This window comes from Epargyreus clarus, unplaced genomic scaffold, assembly GCF_041222505.1.
Source record: "Epargyreus clarus isolate Ecla_fem2 unplaced genomic scaffold, WU_Ecla_fem_2.2 ptg000011l, whole genome shotgun sequence".
Taxonomy (NCBI): Eukaryota; Metazoa; Arthropoda; class Insecta; order Lepidoptera; family Hesperiidae; genus Epargyreus; species Epargyreus clarus.
The window spans coordinates 7,813,925-7,838,558 of NW_027332219.1; the positions used below are offsets into that span (position 1 = coordinate 7,813,925).

General features: G+C 39.0%; 1 protein-coding gene across 1 annotated transcript in view; it reads right to left on the minus strand.

Annotated features, from left to right (window-relative positions):
* hppy (MAP4K3-like protein hppy) overlaps window positions 1-24,634 on the minus strand; it is a 63,132-nt gene that overhangs the window by 20,989 nt on the left and 17,509 nt on the right. Inside the window, exons 2-10 of the mRNA XM_073077911.1 lie at window positions 7,548-7,751; window positions 6,750-6,856; window positions 5,796-5,934; window positions 5,021-5,093; window positions 4,335-4,525; window positions 3,704-3,811; window positions 2,829-2,963; window positions 2,070-2,244; window positions 571-682 (exon numbers count right to left, since the gene is read on the minus strand). Coding sequence (XP_072934012.1) covers window positions 571-682; window positions 2,070-2,244; window positions 2,829-2,963; window positions 3,704-3,811; window positions 4,335-4,525; window positions 5,021-5,093; window positions 5,796-5,934; window positions 6,750-6,856; window positions 7,548-7,751 — 1,244 coding nt within the window. The remainder of the gene's footprint in view (window positions 1-570; window positions 683-2,069; window positions 2,245-2,828; window positions 2,964-3,703; window positions 3,812-4,334; window positions 4,526-5,020; window positions 5,094-5,795; window positions 5,935-6,749; window positions 6,857-7,547; window positions 7,752-24,634) is intronic.

Here is a 24,634-nt window from a genome sequence, read left to right on the forward strand (position 1 = left end):
TAAATGCAATAGGGAAAATGCATCTATCCAAACTAAATTTAATAAGATATTCTGATATGTAAATTTAAAATAACAATTTTGTGTAATCTATATCTGTCACACCATCTTATCTTTAACATTATGTGCAAATAAGATTGAAAAGTAACCATATAGGTTTACGCCCATTATGAACAATTAATGTAAACATTTTTTTTTTAACAAAAATCTAAATTAAACAATTTTCGCCAACTGACAAGTTTTTGTCACATTTCGATCTTTGTTTGGCAAAAATAGTATGAATTGATTATTTATAAATTGTATTACAAGTCTTAAAAGAGTTTTAAATCAAAAACGTCGTAAAACGAACTAAGAAAAGACCAATCGAATCAAAGGACTAACAGAACTACACAAAAAACAATTTTCAAAAAAAATCGGTCACTCAAAACCAAAATCAGCACACGTCATCTACAACATCAATAAACATGATATGACAACCGTGACAACAACAAAAAAATAAGAAAAAAAAAAACATTGAGAAGCGTCATTAAAATTAAATAATAAATAAAACTACAAAAATGTAACTTGACTTACTTTTCGCTCGTCGGCATCGTGTCCGTGGACATTTCTTGAGATAGAGGGTTGTGCTTCGGGCAACTCATTAGGGATGCCACGCTCCAGTCCTCGCTCGACTGTCTGTGGTACACTGGGGGAATAAGAACAACATAAGATTATTAATTTAGTTCTAATATAATACATTACTGTCCCGCTGGCCACGATTCTCCTCTCAGAATGAGAAGAAATAGACCGTAGTCCATCGCGCTGGCCAAGGGCGTATTGGTAGACTCTACATATTTTTGAGAACATTTTTTTAAAGATCTTATGTTATGCAGGTTTTTTCACGATATCAATCAAGTGATAATAATCAATTTATAATATGCATAATAACTTAGTTTAATTGAATAGTTATTATTACATTACATTTATTTTCAAGACTTTTTACAATAATAACTACAACAAAAACATTATAATAATTAAAATAATACAAAAAAAAACGAGAATCAAATAATTAAATTTGCTGGAACGGCTTAAAGTCTAACACACAAAGGGTTTACTTTGTGTGTTAGACTTTTGGCCTTTTCCGTGAACACACCATGTCGTATCGTACCGTATCATACATTTAAAAAAAAATTCGCCAGAGATCATTAAAACGTGCTTCGTCGTTTAGCCTACTCTGCACCAAGGAAGCAGCTGCCCTCTCCTCACCTAGAAAAATGCAAAAACCACTGCTACATACTTCACCTGACCCCCCTCCACCCTCTTTCTCTAGGTCATCAGCTGACGACGCCCTTCACCCTCGCTCCATAGGGTCTACAATACCTCACCGCTCCTTCAAACAGTGTCTCTCACACGATCGGCGAGCCCCTGTGAGCAGGCGGCCCCGGGGGGGCGGCGCCGCAACACCCACCGTTCCGCTTGACGGTGTCCCCGGCGCTCCGCGTGACGTCAGCGCCGAAGGGCCCCGGCGGGGCGGCGGCGCGGGGCCCAGCTCCCCGTACAGCCCCGGGCCCCTGTCAGTGCCGCAACACCCACCGTTCCGCTTGACGGTGTCCCCGGCGCTCCGCATGACGTCAGCGCCGAAGGGCCCCGGCGGGGCGGCGGCGCGGGGCCCAGCTCCCCGTACAGCCCCGGGCCCCTGTCAGTGCCGCAACACCCACCGTTCCGCTTGACGGTGTCCCCGGCGCTCCGCGTGACGTCAGCGCCGAAGGGCCCCGGCGGGGCGGCGGCGCGGGGCCCAGCTCCCCGTACAGCCCCGGGCCCCTGTCAGTGCCGCAACACCCACCGTTCCGCTTGACGGTGTCCCCGGCGCTCCGCGTGACGTCAGCGCCGAAGGGCCCCGGCGGGGCGGCGGCGCGGGGCCCAGCTCCCCGTACAGCCCCGGGCCCCTGTCAGTGCCGCAACACCCACCGTTCCGCTTGACGGTGTCCCCGGCGCTCCGCGTGACGTCAGCGCCGAAGGGCCCCGGCGGGGCGGCGGCGCGGGGCCCAGCTCCCCGTACAGCCCCGGGCCCCTGTCAGTGCCGCAACACCCACCGTTCCGCTTGACGGTGTCCCCGGCGCTCCGCGTGACGTCAGCGCCGAAGGGCCCCGGCGGGGCGGCGGCGCGGGGCCCCAGCTCGTCGTCCGCGTCGAGGTCCACTATCGGCGAGTCGTCGTACACGCCCGAGCGACGGCTGCAGTCCCGAGCCTCCTCCGTCATCAGCCGAACCTGGAGGATTAACATTGTTTTTTATGAACATAGTAAAATGGAGAAAGTAAGGCAAATTTATATATATATATAACGCCATGTATATAGACAGACGAACAGTTTACTGCGTGCCATAAAACCGATGTTGTAATGGGGAAAATGATGCTCCCCTTCCCCCCCTAAACCCTCCGCCTTTCACTTTGTTGACGGGCGTAATTGATGTTACGGCCGTTAACAATGCTGACGCGTACGCGGCGTTATATCGCCTCACCACACACTCGATAATCCCCCAATATAATAACCCCTCCCACCACGCGGTCGGTGCACGTGATATCAACAAGCATGGTAACATGCTTACTTAAACGAACCTTATATTACACTAGCTGACCCGGAAAACGTTGTGTTGCCATATAAATAAAAAAATGTTAAGGGTGAAGAATCCTTATTATTTACGGGTATGAAAAATAGATAGTAGCCGATTCTCAGACCTACTGAATATGCATATAAAATTTGGTGAAAATGAGTAAAGCCGTTTCGGAGGAGTACGGTAACTAACATTGTGACACTAGAATTTTATATTTAAGATTATATTATGTGTAACTCACCCGGTCGGCGGGCGTGACGTCAGAGTGCAAGGGCGCAGAGAGCAAACTTCGAGGACGGGCCGCCGATCCCGCTACTCTCCTACCCCCACGACCGGTGTGACGGGACGCGATCCGCTGCGGGACGTTTGACAGTGCCTGGAATAGAACCCGGGAGCTTTAGTCATAGGGAACATAAGTCATATGTTATGTATAATCCTTAAGGATTAGTATGCCAAGGTATGAAAAAATATGTAATTTCTTAAATTTTTTTTCTTTTCCTTTAATTAGTCACATAACATTACTTCCCAGAATTAGATCCTTATAAGCAACACTGAGATGGTGGAATAATATAGAGGGTGTATTTTTTTTTTCAAAATGAACTCATTCGATTCCCGGCTAGGGAAAAAGATACTCCTGATTTTAAAAACTAATGATGCAGTTTTAGTTTTTATCAACATCAGCCTCGTAGCTCCTTTCAGCATTTTTCGCTAATCCTCATAGTTTAGGATTTGGCCCTGAAGGCCCGTTTGAAAAATTCATCCTGTATACATTATATGACATCATGTCATATTGACACTTGTATGAAAGTAATAAAAAATATAGCTTCTGTAGTACTTTGTACACTGTGAATTAGCTAGCGCGGTGAACAATGGCCTTACCCTTTCGCACCCTGAGAGGAGATCCGTGCCCAGCAGTGGGACAGTCAAATGTGAAGACGAATATTAATAGTATTTTCAATGTGGTAGAACTCTATGCTAAGCAAAATATGATATGAACGACAATATGATATGTTTCTTTTTATTTATTTATTTATTTATGGGAAATACACAAATTAAATTAAAAACCGCTGATCGAGAGTCATCTTCATAAAAATACATAATATAAGCACAACATACCCCATCATCATCCAATTCTTGGCTGTTACAATGACTCGGTGGATTAGAGTACTTCTGCAACAATTCTATGGCCAATCGCTTGTTCATGTCTTGTTGGAAGAACGCGTGCTGCGGACAAATAGACAATATGATACAGTCAATGTATACAAATATTCATTTTTGAAATAATTGTTACTAACCAAATTTTTATTTTAAGGTACATTTTTAAACGTAATGTACATTTTTTGAAACAAGCTTATAATTTCAATAAAAAATATCGATAGTTGCAGATCGAGCGGTTGCAGCTCAAACACCAGCATTTGTATATCAAACATCCGAGTTTGCAGCTCAACCATTGTAGGTTGCAGCTCGACTGTTATCGGTTGCAGCTCGGCAATTATCGGTTGCAGCTCTATCATTGTCTATTGTAGCTCGACTATTATCAGTTGTAGCTAGACCATTTTGTGTTACAGCTTGCGTATGGTCGGTGACAGCTCGACCATTGTCTATTGTAGCTCGACTATTGTCCGTTGCAGCTCAACCATCCGCGGTTGCAGCTCGTACAATGTTGGTTGCAGCTCGACTATTAGCGATTGCAGCTCTAATATCGAAGTTTGCAGCTAAACTAATCTAAACTAAGCTTAGCCAGTACCTGCAGCAGTTTATCAGCGGTGGGTCGCTTCTTGGGGTTCTTGGTGAGCGCCAGCTTGAGGAAGGCGTGGAACAGCTGCGACCAGCGCTCGCGCTCCTTCAGCTGCGGCGGCTTGAAGCCAGACTTCGACATCAGGAACAACACGCGCATCGGGTGCAGCTCGAACATCGGTGGTTGTAGCTCGGCTAGCTCTGAAATTTAGATGAATAATATACTATTAAATATTATATTTGAATGGGGTAGACCCCACATGATTTACCTCGGGAGGCAATACCGTTACACCTATTTCTATCTATTACAGCAGTTTTCTGCCCGGATGTATTCCGATTGGAAGGGTGTGGTCAGGGAGACATACTTATCCGGGGTGTTCTTACTTAGTCCTCGGGGATAGCTAGCTATATTTTTATTAATTGTGATACCTCAAAAAAGTGCATTTATTTCATATTATATGAAACGCAGGAAAATTACCTTAAAGATTTAAAAAAACTCACAACATAAACAATGCCACAGAGAAACTATGAAATTAAAATGTGTATTAAAATAGTTTCTTGCATGAAAACTTATATTATCTCATATACAAGGGACAAATAACCAGGCGGTATGGTACTTATATTTTTGTGTACTATTTTGAGGCTAGCTATATTCGAAAGAGTATAATGAAAGAATTTTTGAATGACGTCACATACCTATAGCTGTAATCCCACACGCCCAGATGTCACAGAGTTGGTTGTAACCACCTTTTCTCTCCACTGCTGCCACCTGGAAAATTTAATGATGTATATTGTATTATTATACTTTGTAAAGATACATGACTTTTTGTATGAACACAATCTAAGGAGCAAATTATATATTGAAAGACAAATCAAACATTGTAAGAGTCGAATGTAGGAGACTTATAAAATATAAAAGAAAAGTAATCGAAACAATAAGTAATACTTTAAAAGACATTTCAACCATACATATATATTTTTTACACTCGTAGTCTCACACAAGCAATTTTCTATGTCGTGGATGCCATACAAATTCACACACAAATTCGAAACGCAAGACACAAAAAAATCTAATTTTTGTGTAGGCGGGGATCGAACCCGAATCCCACTACAATCTTTGAAGGTGGTACTTGAACCCTTTGTAGTTCGACTCCGGCGGCACCACCGCCACACCTATTTCTGCCTCATAACAACAGTTTTAAGCGCTACTGTGTTATAGCTTGAAGATTGTGGTAAGGGAGATGCACTATTCCGAGGCGTTCCAGCTTAGTCCTCAGGAGTAGGAGCGCATCTGTGGCCGACCTCAGGTAGGAATATCTAATCCTATCTGGGGTTGATTACAGATGTCCATGGCCGGCACTGGCCACATACCATCAGGTGGACGGCATGCCCGTCTGCTACTCCTATATTATAAAAAACAGATGGAATAACAGAAAGTAGTGGAGTAGTCGAGTAAGATCTACATGTGTACCTCAGGTGCCATCCAATACGGCGTCCCGATGAAGGACTTCCGTTTGTTGATGGTGGCGGTGATCTGGGCGGACACGCCGAAGTCGGCCAACTTCACGTCCCCACAATCCGTTAGCAAGATGTTGGCTCCCTTGATATCCCTGCAAGATGTGAAAGAGATATGAAACATAGAGAGATAGAGAGAAAGAAAGAGAGAGAGAGAGAGAGAGAGAGAGAGGATATAAGATGGAATTTTTTTAACAGGCTTCAAAAGGGGGTTAGGAGGTTACGTGCTTGCCCTGTTTTATTGATAAAGTGACATAAACGGACACAGCCAGTTGTGATTGTAGTTGGAACTCCGCCTCTCAATGGGGGGATTTGAGGTTCGAATCCCAAGCACGTACTTCTGATTTGTCAAAGTTATGTACCTATTGCTAATTAATTAAAGCTAGATATAACCGTGAATAAGCGAAGCAGTGATAACCTAGTGGTTAAGAAAGTTAGTCGGCTTCTGGATTGAAGGGTCCGAGGTTCAAATCCCAGACACGCACCTTTGATTCTAGTAAGTACGTTATATAAATTAATTAATTACTTCTGACTCGGCTAACGTTTGCAAGCAAAAAATATCCGCCTACCCACTCTTTTGCTCACAAAATTAAATACGACAATTATTGTTAAACCTCATTTCTCAGTAAGTGATTGTAAATCTTTTTGAGAAATAAAGAATCTTAAACCATAAATTAATTATCACTTGCCATAACGGAAAAAGGAAAACATCGCAAAGAAACCTACACGCCTAAGTTCCAAAAAACAAATTCTCAAGGGTGTGTGAAGTCTACCAATTCGCACTTGGCCAGCGCGGTAGACTATGGCCTAAGCCCCTAACTCAGAGGAGACCCGTGCCCAGCAATGGGACAGACTGTGATACTGTCAATTTGTGACACTATTGGTTAACGGTGATAAGATCCATGCTAACCTATGCATCTTCCCCATGCTGTGCAAGTACGACAGCCCCGTGAGGGTCTCCCGGCACATGTACGCTATTTGGATCTCGGTCAACGGTCCGGTCACGTGGTAGATGTCCTGTAATAGAAAAACATGTGATGCTTTAATACATGTACATTTTGCAAGGCAGAAGGGTGAAAGGAAGGTAGTAGAACCCTTCATAGTTCCCTTGACGTCACCAACGTCACACATGTTTTAGTATTATATTAGCAGTGTTAAGTGCAGCTGTATTCTGATTGTGCACAACATTTTTCTGGTGGCGAAGTGGTTTATATGCTAGATGAAAGCAAAGTAAAGTAAAGGGGAAAACGTAAAAGGTTTTGCAAAGGGAGATCTTCCGACAGGCTAGGTGATTATGCCAGGGGAGCGGCTATGCTCTACCGTCTCTCAGTTTGGAGATGCTATATACGCAAGATGAGAAGAAAACTAACGTTTTCCCATCTGATGGCGTCCACCTGATAGTAAATGGTTACATCCGCCGTTGGACATTTGTAATTAACCTCAAATAAGATGAGATTCTAACCAGACGCGGTGAGCTGAAATACCTCGGAAAAGTATGTCTCCCTTACTACAAACTAAAACATAGAAGCGCTTAGCACTATTGTTATTAGGCAGACATAGGTGTGGCGGTGATGCCGCCGGAGTCGAACCACAGAAGGTTCTTCCACCCTCAAATTTATTGATAGCGTGATTAACACACACAAGTATATGTGGCGTCATCATACAGTTGTAGTATCATAATAAGAATGTTTATCCATTACACACGAACCTGCAAGCTCCCCCCGCCGCAATACTCCATCGAGATCCACAGCTTATCGCGTCGCAGATACGAGCCGTAGTACGCGACGATGTTCGGATGCCTGCAATCCTTCATCATCAGGATCTCCTGCTGGATGATCGCGAAGTCGTCGCCCGGCTCCAGCTTTATCACCTTGATGGCCGCCAGCTCGCCGTTCCCGTTGAGTCTCTTAGCCTGCGGGGATTAAATAAATAATTAAGTAACTGTGAGTTATGTCTTCACTGTTGGACACAAGTAGGGTTGAAAGTCGATGAAATTATCGATGCGAGTGTCTAAAAAGCCTAAAATAACGATAACAGATGGCTCCAATATGTATTGGTGAAGAAAAAGACACGGCAGTGGCCGACTTGTATCAGCTGTATTTAAAATTTTAAACCACACACAAAACCGCATCTTTCCAAAATGACCGAAAGCGATGACTTAATGGACCCTATGAAGGTCTTCAGCACTAAAGTGCGATTGACGGTGTCTATCTTCACAATAAGTTTCTTAGCTTAGCTAGTGTAAATCAAACAAAGTTATGAATCAATGCGTTTTAGGTGGTAAAGGTCAAATAACCCATTGGAAGATTAGACAAATCTTATAACAATGTTTAGGCAGATTATTACCTACAATCGCGAAGAAATGGGGTAATAAAAAAAAACAATACATTTTGAACAAAAAAATACAAATCGAATATTAAACAATTATAGTCCGCGCCAAACTGCTAGTCCACTCTGAAGATGTTGCGAGCAGGTGTAGTCATACAATTCGCTATACCATTGTAATGTAGTACAGTGTTTACAAAAGGCTTCTAAATGTATGAGGTATTAATATGAGTTTTATCCAAAAGGAAAACATGTCACTGTTTCAGAATAATAAGAAACACTGCGTCCATATAAAAAGTTAATAGATTATAGTGATTATGGATAGATTATATCGTCCGCTACTTTCTCGATAATGGATTTCTTCTTCGAGTTTTTGTGGTAATGAGGAAACTCACAATAATGAAGAGAATAAATACTTAATTGACATCTTAAATCTATAGGCTTCATAAACGTTGAAAAGTACAATTTATTATTCCGTTCTTAGAAAACCACGCAAGCCACAGGTCATACCTAAAAGTGGATGTGGGCTAACTTATATAAGAGGTGACAATCATACTCCTTAGAAGTGGCAAAGCATCTGTTATCGGCTTCAGTTATAACCCATATTCAATATGGAGCTAGCAATCAATTTCAATTATTTTTATAATATTGAATCAGATAAGGAGACGGCAGTCCACCTTATAGTAAGTAGCTACTGCTGACGAGGATATCAATACAATTTCTATGTTACAAAAAGAAAGTTTTATCGGAATCGGATGAATTAAATTTGTACCATATTACAAAAGAAACATACATTTTTATACATATCCATTATACATTATTTTATAGAGCCATTCCCATGGAAACCTATGCACCACGTAGAGGTCAACGCATTATTAATGATGGCCGATCATCAACATATAACTGTAAACCCGCTGTTTATATTATGTTATCTATACTAATATTATAAAGAGGAAAACTTTGTTTGTTTGTTTGATTGTAATGAATAGGCTAATTAACTACTGGACCGATTTTAAAAATTCTTTCACCATTCGAAAGCTACATTATCCACGAGTAACATAGGCTACATTTTATATGAAATATATTTGATAAATAGATTTTGAGGCGGTACAAAGTTTTCCGGGTCAGATAGTATTGTATATATTTAAATATCATAATTTATCTGTGACATTGCGTTGAAATTATTAATAACATTATAATTAATAAAGTTAGGCATATTTAACTGAATACGTCAATTATATTGAAATAATAATTTATTATTTAGCGTAAGATTTTTTGGTTCACACATGTCTTATATATGTACCTACATAAAGTATAGTTATTTTGAAATTTTGAAAGCGTATATAGGCGATCCATTGTGTGGAGTGGTTACCATACTAGTCTAACATGCTCCCGTTACTGGTTCTATTCCCGACCAGAGAGATATGTAAATGGTGAATAAGATTTCTGTTTCGGGTCTGGGTGTTCTTATATTCGTCTGTGTGTGTCCATGGCACCAACTACAATCTTAGCGTGGAGCCTAGATTGTAGAAAGCGGTATAAATATATTAATAAATACAAAAAAGTCCACAACAGACACATAATAACTTAATAATCACAAAACCAGTTTTCAAAATCAACTCAGACGTGTATTCAATCATGTTAATTTTCGACTTTCTATCAAGTTTCTTTCTTGTAATCAAACTATCGAAATAATTTTAAATGGATAATTTGGAGGCACGCTCCGAACCTCTTATGGGCACTTCGGTAAATTTTACGAGCATCCATACACGCCATAATAATTTTATGATGTACTATCACGAATTTACTTCACGAATAAACGGTGTAGTATGGCTCTATTAAGGAAGAAATGTAAGCCGTTGGTGGCTTTACAACATGTAATTTTTATAAAAACAAAAAACCCGACTGCTTAAAAATATGGCATATGTTATTCCCAAAATTTTAGACGAATCCGACGACACTTAATATGTTAAAATATGACCGTCAAGCTGTTTAGGCTGTAGGTCGTGCCAAAGATAAGAATCCCACATAACCCCGTGCCGCTCCCACGACATAGGGTACCTTTTGAAGGTTTCCCCCTCGTCAACAAAAAAAAATAAAATAAAATAAAAGGTCGTGCCAAAGAATGAGACATACTTATGTACAGGTACACTCGAAAAACATTACCTTCCGCAGTAAATACATTCGCCATACGACATTGAAAAAGCGATAATTCAAGTTTGATGCAGGTCGAAATCTAGCCGAAATCACATTAAAATCGTAGCACGAAATTAATTGATTTAAGCCATAACCTGCTGCCAAGTACGGATTAGACTCGTTTTTTTTTTGTTGACGAGGGGGAAATCTTCAAAAGGTACACGACGTCATGGGAGTAACGCCGGCTTATGTGGTAATTTTACCGCACTAAAACCCCCCCGGTGGCCGTCCTCAGCGTTTGGTGGAGAACTCCGGGATCTCCAACGGAACACAACCGGAATCCCCGGGCTCTGCCCCGGGGAGAACAGTTACGGATTAGATAGGGTCTAATCCGTTACCCATTACCATTAACTCATGTGACAATAAATTACATTTTCACAACCATTTTTTTTTTTCAATTAAATGTAACTTCTTATTAATTCATCATTTCATGTACCTAATTTCGAAAAAAATCTCGAGAATAAAAGCCCGAACCCCCAGTGTCAGATGTCGACACACCACTAGTCCATCACAACACAACGCCACATAGCCTACGTGTTGATCTCTCGCGAAATCTAATTACACCGTGCCGGGTCAGTGACCCGCTGACCAGAGACGCCGCGACGGTCACCACTACCGAAACGTCATAACCTCGCACTGGTCAAGTGTGATCATGAATTATTTATCAATGGAACCGGTCACACCGTTGTTGCATAGTGGTATTTTTCATTTGTTTTTTATGTCAGGTCGTCAGACGTGAGGTGTGTTCGATGGTTTTAAAGTTCGGAAAACAAACACCACGGTGGAGGTACCTAGTGCGGTTTGATCAAAGGGGAACCACCGCCCCACCTATTTCTAGCATGAAAAAGTTCTTGCGTATTGACGGAAAGGTGTGGACACCTAACATATGACTATCTTAGTTTCCAAGGGCGATGCTATCAGGGGCTTACTATCACGTGATGTCATAAAAAACTGCTAAAATGGGAAATTTATTTATGCATTTATTATCTTTCACCATATGTGCAAGCAGAAGAACATCTAGTTACTTAAACAGATTTTTTTAATTTAATCATTAATATAACTTTCGTTTCATACATGTAGTTCGCGTAAAACTGCTAGTCCGCTCTGAATATAGAAATGAATCGCGTCGCCATAGCCCATTGTGTGACTACACCTGCTCGCAACTACTTCAGAGCGGACTAGCCGTTTGGCGCGGACTATACATGTAATTGATACTCTCTACGTCACTTTATATTATTAAATATACTGTTCATGTTATTTCGCCGTTAAGAATGAAGATCTCTAGAGATGTTTATTATATCAGATTGTGATCTCACAGTCTCAAACATGCAAATTCCCCTGACACTCACGTCGACACCTTTACAAGCATCATAGACTTAGGTTTTCGTGACATTCTACATCACATCTATACATATGTTAGTGTTTTAAGTGGGAAAGCTAACGTTAAGCCTGTCTCATACATAATTATGTATATTTTGTAGGTATATTATCACCTATATTTAAATGGCATGTTTTCAACCAGAGCAGAGAACTAGATACAAAAATTTCCAGTTAGAACCACATATCTGGCATTGAAATGGCGTCAACCTATTACCGCAGCACTGCTGTTCACGGGTTTCCTCTCAGATTGAGAATGATTAGGCCATAATCCACCGCGCTGGCCAAGTCAATTCACGATAGATCTCACAAACCCTTTAGAACATTCTTTAAGATATCATACCCATATAGAAGGACTTAGATGACACCGTTTAAGCTAGTGATAAATATTTTCTAATATGCACATATCTTCAAAAATAAAGCCTAGTTTCGAACCTCGGACCGATCGCCAGGACACTTTTAAATGTAGGCGCTATTCTGTCGCCTGATATAATACTAGTATCCGTTCAAACAAAAGCTATCCTCAACATTCAAATTCGCCTCGCCGGCTGGCAATCAAGGTTACACAGCCTTTATTATTATAATTAGATCATTATACTATCATTCATTACACTGTTGTTACATAACTAATTACATATAACATGTACAATGTTCGTGTGGTACAGAAAAAAACATATGTGATAGTTTCTGCAAACCTTCAGAAGTCCCGAAACATCATTTAAAAGGTGGTAGAACTGACTGACTTACAGGCGGCCCTCCAGGGGCGTTGGCAACGCATCTGTGATCGGCTTCAAGTATAACCTATGTTCTATATTGAGTTGTTCACAAATGTTCATGGGTATCACTGACCACTTACCATCATGTGTAGGTACTGTATAAACGTTTGCTATTTCAATATTATAAAAAAATACATCCATACATACCATCTTACAAATGTGAAATTATACAGAAATCTTACTTAAAACATTTTTAAGTCTTGTATCTCAGCGGAGTCCCATCAGAATCGGTTGAGCCATAAATCACCTGACAAATATAAAACCAAACGAAAACCCCAAATATAATGAGTACTCTTACATAAATTATTTTTCGAAAATCGAATGATCACTTACAGAAAAGACAAAATAATTTCCCCACCAAAAAAAACCATCTCCAATCCGCTGAAGGGCACACATGGTCGCGTCCGCTCACACCACTGAAGTTCAAAGGGCTATACCTACAGCCCGGCAATGACCTACATACGTTTTTACCGAAATTTGTAGGAAACAGCGGTGTATTTCGCTACTGATATTTATATTTCTTTGTTTCTAGTAGTAGCATAGATAAGTAAAGATTACTCGCTCCTAACAAGAAAATGTACCCAGTTTTGAGAATTGAAATAGTTGCGTAAAAAAGTTTTGCCACGTCTCCGTATTAAAATGTCCCTAAAATATTTGAAATAATTATTTATTTATTATGTAAATTACGCAGTATTAGTTATTTATTCGTAAATTTTCTCAAAAAAATGTTATTATTTGTCAAGAATTCAAAAAAAGAACTTTCTAATAAGCCGTTTGTGGCTTCATTCAATTTCAAGGCGGCGAAGTATCTTTACTAATCTATGAGTAGTAGTAAAAATGTTTTCGTAGCGCTTTTTTGTATACTAGAAGCGTTTTTCGTAGATTTCTTTTGTTCGAGTATATCAGATGCGCAACCCCAGAGCTCGTCTAGATTATAACTGATCTAAATGTTAAGCAACGTAGGGCGCGGTCGATTGTTGGATGGGTGACCGTTAGTGGCTACCATTTTTGCACGTTTCCGTTCTTTTAAGGGCGCATTTAAATCGACGATCCTAGTTAAGATAGACGTCGTTAAACCTTGTAGGCCGCCGAATGAATGAATGAAACTAATTTGAAAAGATTCAACACGTATTATCTTCTAAGGACACATTTATATCTACAGTCAATGAACGTGTCGTGTCAGACAAAATCATACAAAATATCGTGTTACGGAAAATTTTATACACATTGTAAAATTATATTATTTTTGTACACAGACAGTATTTGTTGTTGACAGAACCGGTGTCACACCTTATATTTCTGAATATAAATGCAGCTTACATTGCTTACATTAATATAAATGCAGTTTTATCTGCACTGAAGCAGTTTGTGGACAATAAACACAAGGAAAGAGGACAAGTTGCGTGGCGCGTGATAAGGGAGACATACTTTTCCGAGGCGATCCAGCTTAATCCTCGGGGATAGCGGCGCATCTGTGGCCGACCTCAGGTAGGAATATCTAATTCTATCTGGGGTTGATTACAGACGTCCATGAGCGGCAGTAGCCACTTACCATCAGGTGGACTGAATGCTCGTCTACTACTCCTATATTATAAAAATAAAATCTTTATGTATCATCATGAACATCTCCAAACAAGTGGAACCCGAATTAATAGCTTTAGGGCTTGATGCCCTTATATTTATCTCGAGCTATTTATACAATAGTATATCAAGTGGACTGCACTGAGTACACATTCCAAACTATGAAACTCGAGCGTATCATAGTTCAAACATTTACCGATGTATGTCTACATGCTTCCTTAATGATAATAGGTTATATACGTTCTATCTCTTCTATTATTTGTTTTTACCCGAATGCGGGGGGGGGGAGATAATATTTTGAGCGTATGTATGTATGTATTGTGTGTATGTGTGTATGTATGTATTGTATGTATGTATGTATGTATGTATGTATGTATGTATTGTATGCATGTATGTCTCGTTCTTTGGCTAGTCCTACAGCATAAACGGCTTAATAGTATTTATCATATATGGTATTGTTGGATTCGCCTAAATTGTGGTAGTGATACAGGCTATATTTTGTAAGCAGTCGTGTTTTTGTTTTTAAAGTAACTCTTCAATCATAATGCTTCAATATTTTCATATAAAATCAATTGTATAATAAATAGCTTAACTAAGCTTAAGTGATCTTATCTCTGTTATGACTTAGGAACAATTTGGACCGTACGAGTACTTTACGCTAACCAAATGCGAATTGCGAATTGTCGAATTTCCAGTACTTTGAGAAGTCAGGCGAGTAGGTTTGCACTTTGCTTACAATGTATTCCTTCACCATTAAATCTTGTATAGTCCGCGTTAATCTGCTAGTCCGCTCTGAATATAGAAATGAATCGCGTCGCCATAGCCCATTATATGACTTACACCTGCTCGCAACAACTTCAGGGCGGACTAGCAGTTTGGCGCGAACTATTCCTAACAAAGAAACCGATATTGCCTACCGAAGGTGCCTAAAACTTACCTATGCTACAACTAACATTTACCTCAGTAAATAACCAAACACGAACCCATTTAATTACACTAATGTAACGTTAACAAAACCCTTTTAACCGGATAAGTATCTCAGCGATAAATTAAAGTCGACAGGCCGCCTACAAATTTATTATATCGTGTATGCTGTATCGGATTACAGTGCTTTGAAGCAGCCAACGACCTCGCGATTACAGTACGCTCGCCTGCTTAAGTGATAAGAATTTTTTAGCCGACTGCGGAGGGTAATGTCACGGTAATAGTATTTGTATTATTATCGTGGTAATGTGTTTAGAGCGTTTATGTATACCTAAATTTTAATTGGATTACTTTCCTTGTCTTTTTACCCCCGACTGTAGTGGGTAAATCTTTTTTAATCTATGTTTATGTGTGTTTATGTTTTTTGAATCTATTTTCTATCTTTAAGCCGTTTGGGCTTCAGGGTGTGTCAAAGACACACAGTCTTAGACACACGGATTTTAAAATTTGAGGTGTCGTTGGATTCGTCTAATTTGTGAGAGTGTCATAAGCTCAATTTTTATGCAGTAATTTTTTTGCAATAAGTTTTTAACAATTGCTCTCTCGTGGTTACAAAGTAGTCCCACGGCTGGGCATGGGTCTAAGTGAAAAAGTTTTTAATGGCTATTGGTACTCTACCCCGCTGGCCAAGTGCGAATTGGTAGACTTTATACACGTTTGAGAAACTTTCATTATAAAAACTGAGACGTGGCGTTTCCTCGCGTTGTTTTCTTTCACCTTTCAAGTGATTATTAATATTTAATACACACAATACTTTGAAAAATTCGAGCTGCGCTATATTTGCGTACCTATTTTGCTGATAACATATTTCGATGATAAAATTTGCTTGTTTATAAAAATAATATGTCTAATAATAATCTTTTAACAGCTTGTGTATCTGCCTGTACTATCAGATGATTCACTCACTTGTCTCACTCCCGTCTTCCGGCAGTCTGGAGCTGGGGGGAGTCAGGGGTGGGGTGGGGAGGGGGGGTTAAACAAAGGGTAACCCGCGACATCACGGACCCCGCGCTTCGCTAAACAAGTGAGATGACACAAATGCGTAGAGAATGCAAGGAAATGTACAAACGAAACATTAGGGGTAGGTACAGACGTTGGAAGGGTTGAGGAACTTTTGACAATGCTTTTAGACAGATGGAGTTATTAAAATAATCAATTTGATTGATACAAAATTCTTACTATTAAATTCAATAATAGTAATAGTGGATTAAACTCGACCTCTCAATAGAGGGATCCGTGGTTCAACTTTCGGGACGCACTACGTATTTTTTCTGTAATGTACGTATTAGACCTTCATTATTATAACTTGCGTGAACGGTGAACGAATACATCGTGATGCAAGGTATGTGAAGTCTACCAATTTTCGCATGGCCAGCGCGGTGGACTATGCCGTAAGCCCCTCGGGACAGTAATGGGTTGACAACGACGTCAGAATTCAATGTTAGATGTAGCTATAATATATACCGCACTAAAACCCCCCGGTGGCCGTCCTCGGCGCTGCGTAGAGGGCTCCGGGATCTCAAAAGGAACGCAACCGGAGTCCTCTTAACGCGTTGCCCCGTCGGGCTCTGCCTAGGTGAGCTTGACGCTCGCCACACCATCTGGTGCGTACGACGGTATGCGACCACACATACCGCCGCCCTTCCCGGGGTCGCTTACCGGGCGGTTCGAGCTCCCACTCTTACCGCCCGCAACCCCGGAAGCCCCCTTTTAGTCGCCTCTTACGACAGGCAGGGGATATCGTAGCCCTATTCTGGTCCCGAAAAGCTATAATATATATCAGTGTTTACATTGCAAGCCGTACAGCCTTCTGCCTTCGCACCTGCACTCAACTCCACTCATGTGCCGAACACACAAAAGCTCCACCACATTTACAACTCAAAAGCATACACAACAGTTCAAAAGTTAAAAGGTAGGCAACAATACGCATCGATCAGAGAGCAATGTACGATAGATTTAAATCGCTCAACTGTGCCCCCTAGTCGATCAGACGCAATTTCAACACACAAAATTAGTCTATAAGGGACACTGATAGGTACTTAATATATTAGTTTAGGAAATTCCAGTATAATTATGTTATTGAATAAAATAGCCATTATATTATTCCGAATTCAGACTGTTCGAAAAGTGAAAAAATGAGTTAGTAGAATTTACATATGGATTTATGTGTGACCAGCTTCATAGCTTATGAATTATGTATTATTATGTGTTATATGTTCTAATTGTATTTTATATATCAAGAGATCTCATTCTAAGCTACGAGTATGCATGTGTAACGATTAAATAATGAGAAAACTTTTTGTCGATCTGACATTTTTCACATCAAAAATTACAAAAACCGGACTACGTTAACACGTAAAAATAAAAACCTTTCTTATCTTATCAGAAGTCCGATTTTTGTTTTTATTTCTTTTACCTATATCTTTAAAAAATATAGTTTGCTACCATATTATACATAGTATGTTATTACGGTATAGGTACTTCTCATCATGATTATTTGCCAGACACAAAAAACATCAAATAGATTTAAAACATTATACATCAACATACAAGTGAAATCACAATTCAATCTAGCTAGCCTAGCCTATAAGTCTAGTCGTATCTATTGACTACGTGTACCTACAGCGCAAAGCGTACAGTGCACACCCCGTCACTTTCACCCTCGCCCGCGACCTTGCCCGGGCATCGAACCGGCGGCGTGCCATTGACAATGCCACGAACCGGACTCGGTGGGCCCAACGGTCTCGGATGTCATGTGTGGTGTACATACTAGAATACTACTTGTACGACTACAAGAAGAACGGGTTTTGTGACGTCATCACACTGTACTGTCCCATTGCTGGGCATAGGTAATGTACCATTTCTATATTTGATTCCTCATACTAGAATTCCCCTTGACGTTGTTACCATTAGCACATAAAAAGATTAATCATCAAAATTATTTAGATCCGCTCAACCGTGAATCGAACCCAAAACATTCTGTATCCACAGTTGCACGCGAAACATTTAAATGTTAAACGATAATCCACCACACTGATCTCCAGCGGTTTGGCAGACTTCGCATACCTGTAAGAACCTTCAACCAGGTTTACTCAGATGGTTAAAACAAGTGATAATACTGCCATATTGGGTGACAATTCCTTAAGTCAATTGGCGGTTTTGACCACTTTAATTCAGGTGGATATTAGATGAACTGACTTATTTTATACTAGAGAAGTAGCAAATGAGCATACAGTCCACCTGATAGCAAATGGCTACAGATAAGAGTGGTATCCTACCACAGGTCGGCCACAGGCACCTCTCCCCCTGGAGACTAAGTTGAAACGCCTCGTATAACTCTCTCCTTTACTACACGCTTCACACCAGAACACAGCAGCGCTATAAGGGATCGCCTACCAAACCTTCAAACCAGAACACAGCACTTACCACTGCTGTTATGACTGCTGTATATATTACACTGCTGAGTGCTGACAGCAATATGTATTGCGGTGGCACCTCCATCTTCTACATTTCAAACTCCATCACCAAAAGTCAAAAACCAAAACCTAGACAGACCCAAACACCGAGTCAATACCAAGCGTAGGCGGTATAGGCATTTAGGGCTTTGATTTACAATACAACATCGTCGCAAGTAGGCGAACCTGTTCTATTGTTTGCGGTATAGGTTAACTAGCTTTACACATAAAGACAGACGGCTATACTACACTTGTATGTATGTATGTATGTTTGTACATGAGCCCTAGTCCTTCACACGCGTCGGGATGTGTTGTTTGCATTAAATTAAAAATCCACCGCTATAAAAATATATGTACACATTACACATTTCCCCTTAGACCAAAGAATAGATAGGAGACGGTAAGGTTGTCTCCAACGAAATATTTAAGCCTACTAAATTTTGACGATCATCAGGATCGAGGATCAGGACGATCATCATTTGGATAAAGCATTTCATGGTCATAAGTTTAGTCATCGCTTTTAAGCTCATTTTGGTGATGCGAAAACATAAAAAAATGTTTATAAATTTATTTTACCTTATAGTATATATAGTATTTTACCTTAAAAGCCCAACCTCGAATTAATGTCGACCATAAGCACAACATAAAAATCTTAAGTAGAGTATAAAAATCTTTCACATTTTCGTTGTGCTCGAGATGAAACATATTAGGAATAAGACAAACTTTCTATCTTACTGTTATACTTCAATTCATACTTATAAAATTACTTATCCAGACTGACTGAATGATTCATGAATCATCATCGCACAGAATGAACTACTGAAAAAAGGAACGTGAAAATTGGTCAGGTACCTTTTCTGACGAAGACTCAATAAGGGAGGACCTTTTATAAAGGGCTTAGAGTGTTTTAAAAAATTGGCTTATAGGTAAAAAATATTGAAACACCTTTTTATCGAAGGAGGAAAACAGGGGTTTATAATTTGTATCATAATATTGTATAACGAAGTCGCTAACAAGCTTGAATGACATATTCTTCGTCAACTCTCACGCCACTATAACAATAAATAATTATTATAAATTCCATTTAAACGGCAAAGTAAATAAAACAATAATTTCTCAACTTGATACACACACACGGAATGTGAAACCACACTGCGTGGTGACGTCACGAGAATAACAATAACTCAACAACACACGGTACGTGTGGTGAGCACATGTTACCGGTCATGTGTAAGTTGGGAATTAAATAGAAGTAAACGATATACGAGATACTTTTATATTTATTTCACGACGAGAAACGCAGTGTTCCGAATCAACATTTAAAGGTAGTAGAATCCTTTGCGGTTCGACTTTGGACGTGCTACTGCCACACTTATTTCTGCCAAATATTAGCAGTTTTAAGCTCTAATTAATTCACGAATTCAAGCCTTAGACATCATTTGAAGGTGAACCCTTTGCGGTTCGGATTTGGAAGAACTTCTTTTCTGTCGAATAAAAGCAGTCTTAAGCTCTGCTATTCTGTTTTGAAGGTTGTTGTAAACTTGTAAGCGAGACATATTTATCCGAGGCGTTAACCGCCTTAGAAGTAGCGACGCATCTGTAGCCGACCTCAGATACAGTTCTAATCTTCTTTGAGATTGATCATAGATGGCTATGGGCGGCAGTGGTCAACCGAATCCGAATCCAGTGAAGAACCGATCAAACGAAACGAACAGACGAACAAACAAACAAAACTTAAGTCACTCTCCTATCTGTACTTGGGCTTATTATTAACATCAAACAATGTATCGTAAATTTGACAATTTCTAGTGGGCAGAAATTGTCAAATCTCGAGATTTGGTAGGCACTACATTGGATAGATTTATTATATTAATAATAGGCGTAGGCAGATATTGTCAAATGTTGATTCATTCTTAATAATGTGCGCGTGTCTCGGTTTATGAGAGGATATTCATTCCATTCATTCTTACTTTTCAAGAAATAACTTAGGCAATATTTGACTTAAACAAAATTATCTAGGTAGATTATTGGAGTAAATATCTATATCATACGGAGGTACCTCCGATTTTCATAGGTATGTGCGTATTAGAAATTATTGAACACTTGTTCAAACGGCGAAGAAAAACATCTTGAAGAAACCTGCACATCTGAGAGTTCAAATAAAAACTCAATGGTGTGTAAAGTCTATCAATATGCACTTAGCACGCGGGGTGAACAGCCTTTGGCCTCAATCCCTCACTCTAAGAGGAAACCCATGCCCAGCAGTGGGACAGTGACTTGACGACAATTTATAACATAGCTACGCGCAGTTACAGCAGCTAGCAAAAACCCACAAAAAATAATTCGAAATCATTATATTTCAAGCCAATATTCCGTATAACACAGTTTGACACGATAGCAGGTGTAACAGCGCAAACTGTTTGTTTTTCTCACAACTGAATTCATAATATAAAACACGTGTATTTTCGCATTCTTTCACAAACCGCGATACATCATTATAGTAATCAGCAATACTATAAATATTAATGACATAAAGATTTATTACTGTCTAAGCGTTATTTTTTACATTTATAAACATACCATAGGTATAGCCGGTATAAGCAATGCTTGGCTCTGTAGTACTGAGACAAGAATTGACTAAGAGAGGGAAGGGGACTGTAGGTTGCGGGGGGGGGGTGTCGGTAAGAGCTGTTCTCCCGGGCTTCTGGTCCTGGGGGCCTCTACTCTCTCTTTCTCTCTCTGCTCTTAGGGCAATTTTTCAAGTTCCCTTGTCAACATATGTTAAAGGTTGTAAAATTAGATCAACTTGTTAGACTATGGGCCTCATTCAACTTTCCGCCCCGGACCTTCGACGAGCTGAGTCGACTATTGCTTTGTATCATCAGATAAGAGCTCCAGTGTCCCCTATTTGTTGTTAAGCGAGTAAAATAGAGGTATCAGCAAGAATGTGAGCTCAAATCCCCAGCTAGCAACCCCGAGAAGAACATCACTATATGTATGCAAGCTTTCTCTAAGAAGAACCCGGTACACATACCGAGGTCAGAGAACTATGGTCGCATTCCATCAGGAATTTTGAAGTCCTGTACATAGCCGAGGATACTGAGGCAGTTAGTTCTGGGTACCTTTTGAAAATGCCCCCCCCCCCCCCCCATTAGCTAAAGAACAAACATTCACAATAGAAGATTAGTAGCTCAATCAAACAGCAATACCATTATTATAAACCTCAATAACTTTAACAACAAAACATATTATGTATATTACTACTAGCTGACCCGGCAAACGTGTTGCCATATAAATAAAAAAATGTTAAGGGTGAACAATCATTATCACTTAGGGGTACGAAAAATAGATAGTAGCCGATTCTCAGACCTACTGAATATGCATATAAAATTTGGTGAAAATCGGTAAAACCGTTTCGGAGGAGTACGTTAATAACATTGTGACACGAGAATTTTATATACAGGGTGAATTTTTAAAACAGGCCTTCAGGGCCAAATCCGAAACTATAAGGATTAACGAAAAATGCTGAAAGGAGTTACGAGGCCGATTTTGATAAAAACTAAAACTGCATCATTACTTTTTTAAAATAACTTTTTACCTAGCCGAGAATCGAACGAGTTCATTTTGAAAAAAAATGCACCCTCTATATTATTCCACTATCTGATAGTGTTGCTTATAAGGATCAAAATCTGGAAAGTAATGATAACTGACAAACTAAAGGAAAAGCCTCAATTTTAAGAAAATACATATTTTTCCATATTAATTTGGCAGTTAAGTTCCCGCCATTCATGAATTTTAACATTTCGTGTATTGACATTTTTTTTGGCTCAATGTTTCTAATCAGTCGAAATGGACGTTTTGTTTCCAATAATTTATATTTTTATGTCCGACTTAGCTATGAGCGGAGTTTCGTTTAATACAGTTGTAAAATTGACAATTTGCGAGAATTACTTTTAGAGTCGAATCCGAGTGATTACTAAAAAAAGAGATATAGAAAATCATATTTAACGTTGAAACGAAGTTGTAAACAACAAACAATAAGAATTTACTATTTAATCAGTTATCTATTTTCATTAAAAATAAATCCTAAAAACGGCGGTAACTTATTAGCCAAACTATTACTTTCTCATACTAAGCCATATGCCATAGTTATAACATCGAATAATTAGTTCTTTAACCAACAAATTCTTCAATGCTATGACTTATGTATGTTTCTAAAGAATTATACATAAATCATTTGTTATGTATAATCCTTAAGGATTAGTATGCCAATGTATGGAAAAATACGTATTTTCTTCAAAATTTTCCTTTTCCTTTAATTTGTCACATAACATTACTTCCCAGAATTTTATCCTTATAAGCGACACTATCAGATAGCGAAATAATACAGAGGTGTATTTTTTTTCAAAATGAACTCGTTCGATTCCCGGCTAAGGAAAAAAAATATTTTAAAAAACTAATGATGCAGTTTTAGTTTTTATCAAAATCGGCCTCGTAACTCCTTTCAGCATTTTTCGCTAATCCTTATAGTTTCGGATTTGGCCCTGAAGGCCCGTTTTAAAAATTCACCCTGTATAAGATTAAACCACCACTTTCAGTTATTCATAATTCAACGTCCAGCTATTGTGAGCTACAATTAGCCGTTTCATATGAATGTTACATTACATTACATTACGTTACAGCGATTATTACGACAATGTTACGGTTGCACGGTTCTTCGTGACTCTAGTACGCAAGACAATATAGATATTTGGTAGTTTCAAGTAGGTATTTTAATAGGTTTGGCGATTGCATAGAAACTAGGGCAATACATTTTTTCGTTACTATTTATTGTAATTTTCCTTAGTATAGAAATCTTAGGTATATTATTTGTTTTAGAATTCCTATTTACAATATTACGCTTATCTTCTTCTATAAATATAAAAATGAATGTCCTTTATAGATTCGTAAACTAAGCATTTGATCATATGATGATCTTTAGCAAAGTTGTTGTGCATACGAAGGTTTTTGAGTTGGTACGACCAATTTTCGATAGATGTCACTCCACTGTCATTCCAATGCAGGTACCAAATTTTCAGTTATATGTATGTCATGTTATTTTTTTTAAAACACGGGCGAAGGAAGCCCCTGTCCCGAGTAGTATTTTATAAAACAAATGAATGTTGAGCAATCGTTTCAATCGTATAATTTCAATAATTCTGAATTTCTTCTCTCACGACTCATTAAGCTTATAAGTACGAAATTGCTAAAATTTAGACCTGTTAAACCAATATATTAAACCACTGAATTATATATATATAATTAATTATTATGTTAAGGACACTACTTTGAGGAAACCTTACCTTAAAGGAAATAACATGTTTCTCTTTCACCCGATAACATTTGGAGTCACTTTGTCAAAATCGAAAATCCAACCAAAATAATATCGGTAAGGATTATGGACTAAGGCTGCGTTCAGAGCGCATGATGGAAATTCTAAAAATAAGTACGTATTATATGATACAACAAAATACTTGGTCATCACACCATACAAGGCTGACCATGCATTTTGCAGAACACACTTACCTAATTTATACTCAGACAAAAAATAAAGACGACGCCCCAAAGAATATAGATTTGAACCAACTTGCATTATGAAAGTAATTAAAACCCGTGGTAGGTTTCTTACTTATTACATGTTTGAGATTTTTATGTGATATCAAATTATATACAAATTTGTAAATTACATACTAGATATTTTCGAATTCAGATCTTTGTTAGGTAAAAATAAAATAGAAGCATTTTTAATAAAACGTGATAATCTTGCCCTCGAAATAAATTTGTTTACGCACATTTTTATTAAACGCAAGTTTTCATCGTCGAACGCAAAATTTTCCTTTGAAATTACCGTAACATTCGGTATATGTTCGGTCAAATTTTAGCCGTGAATTTAGACAGTCTAGTCTTCATTTTTCGGTCTGAGACTAGAAAACGCAATGCGCCAACCACATGGGAGAAAAAATATTGATCAAAACCGCCAACCTACATACAATGTATTTTGGGCAAAGTTTAAAGTAAGTACCTACGAGTACTTTCGTGAACTATAATCACGCGAGAAATGT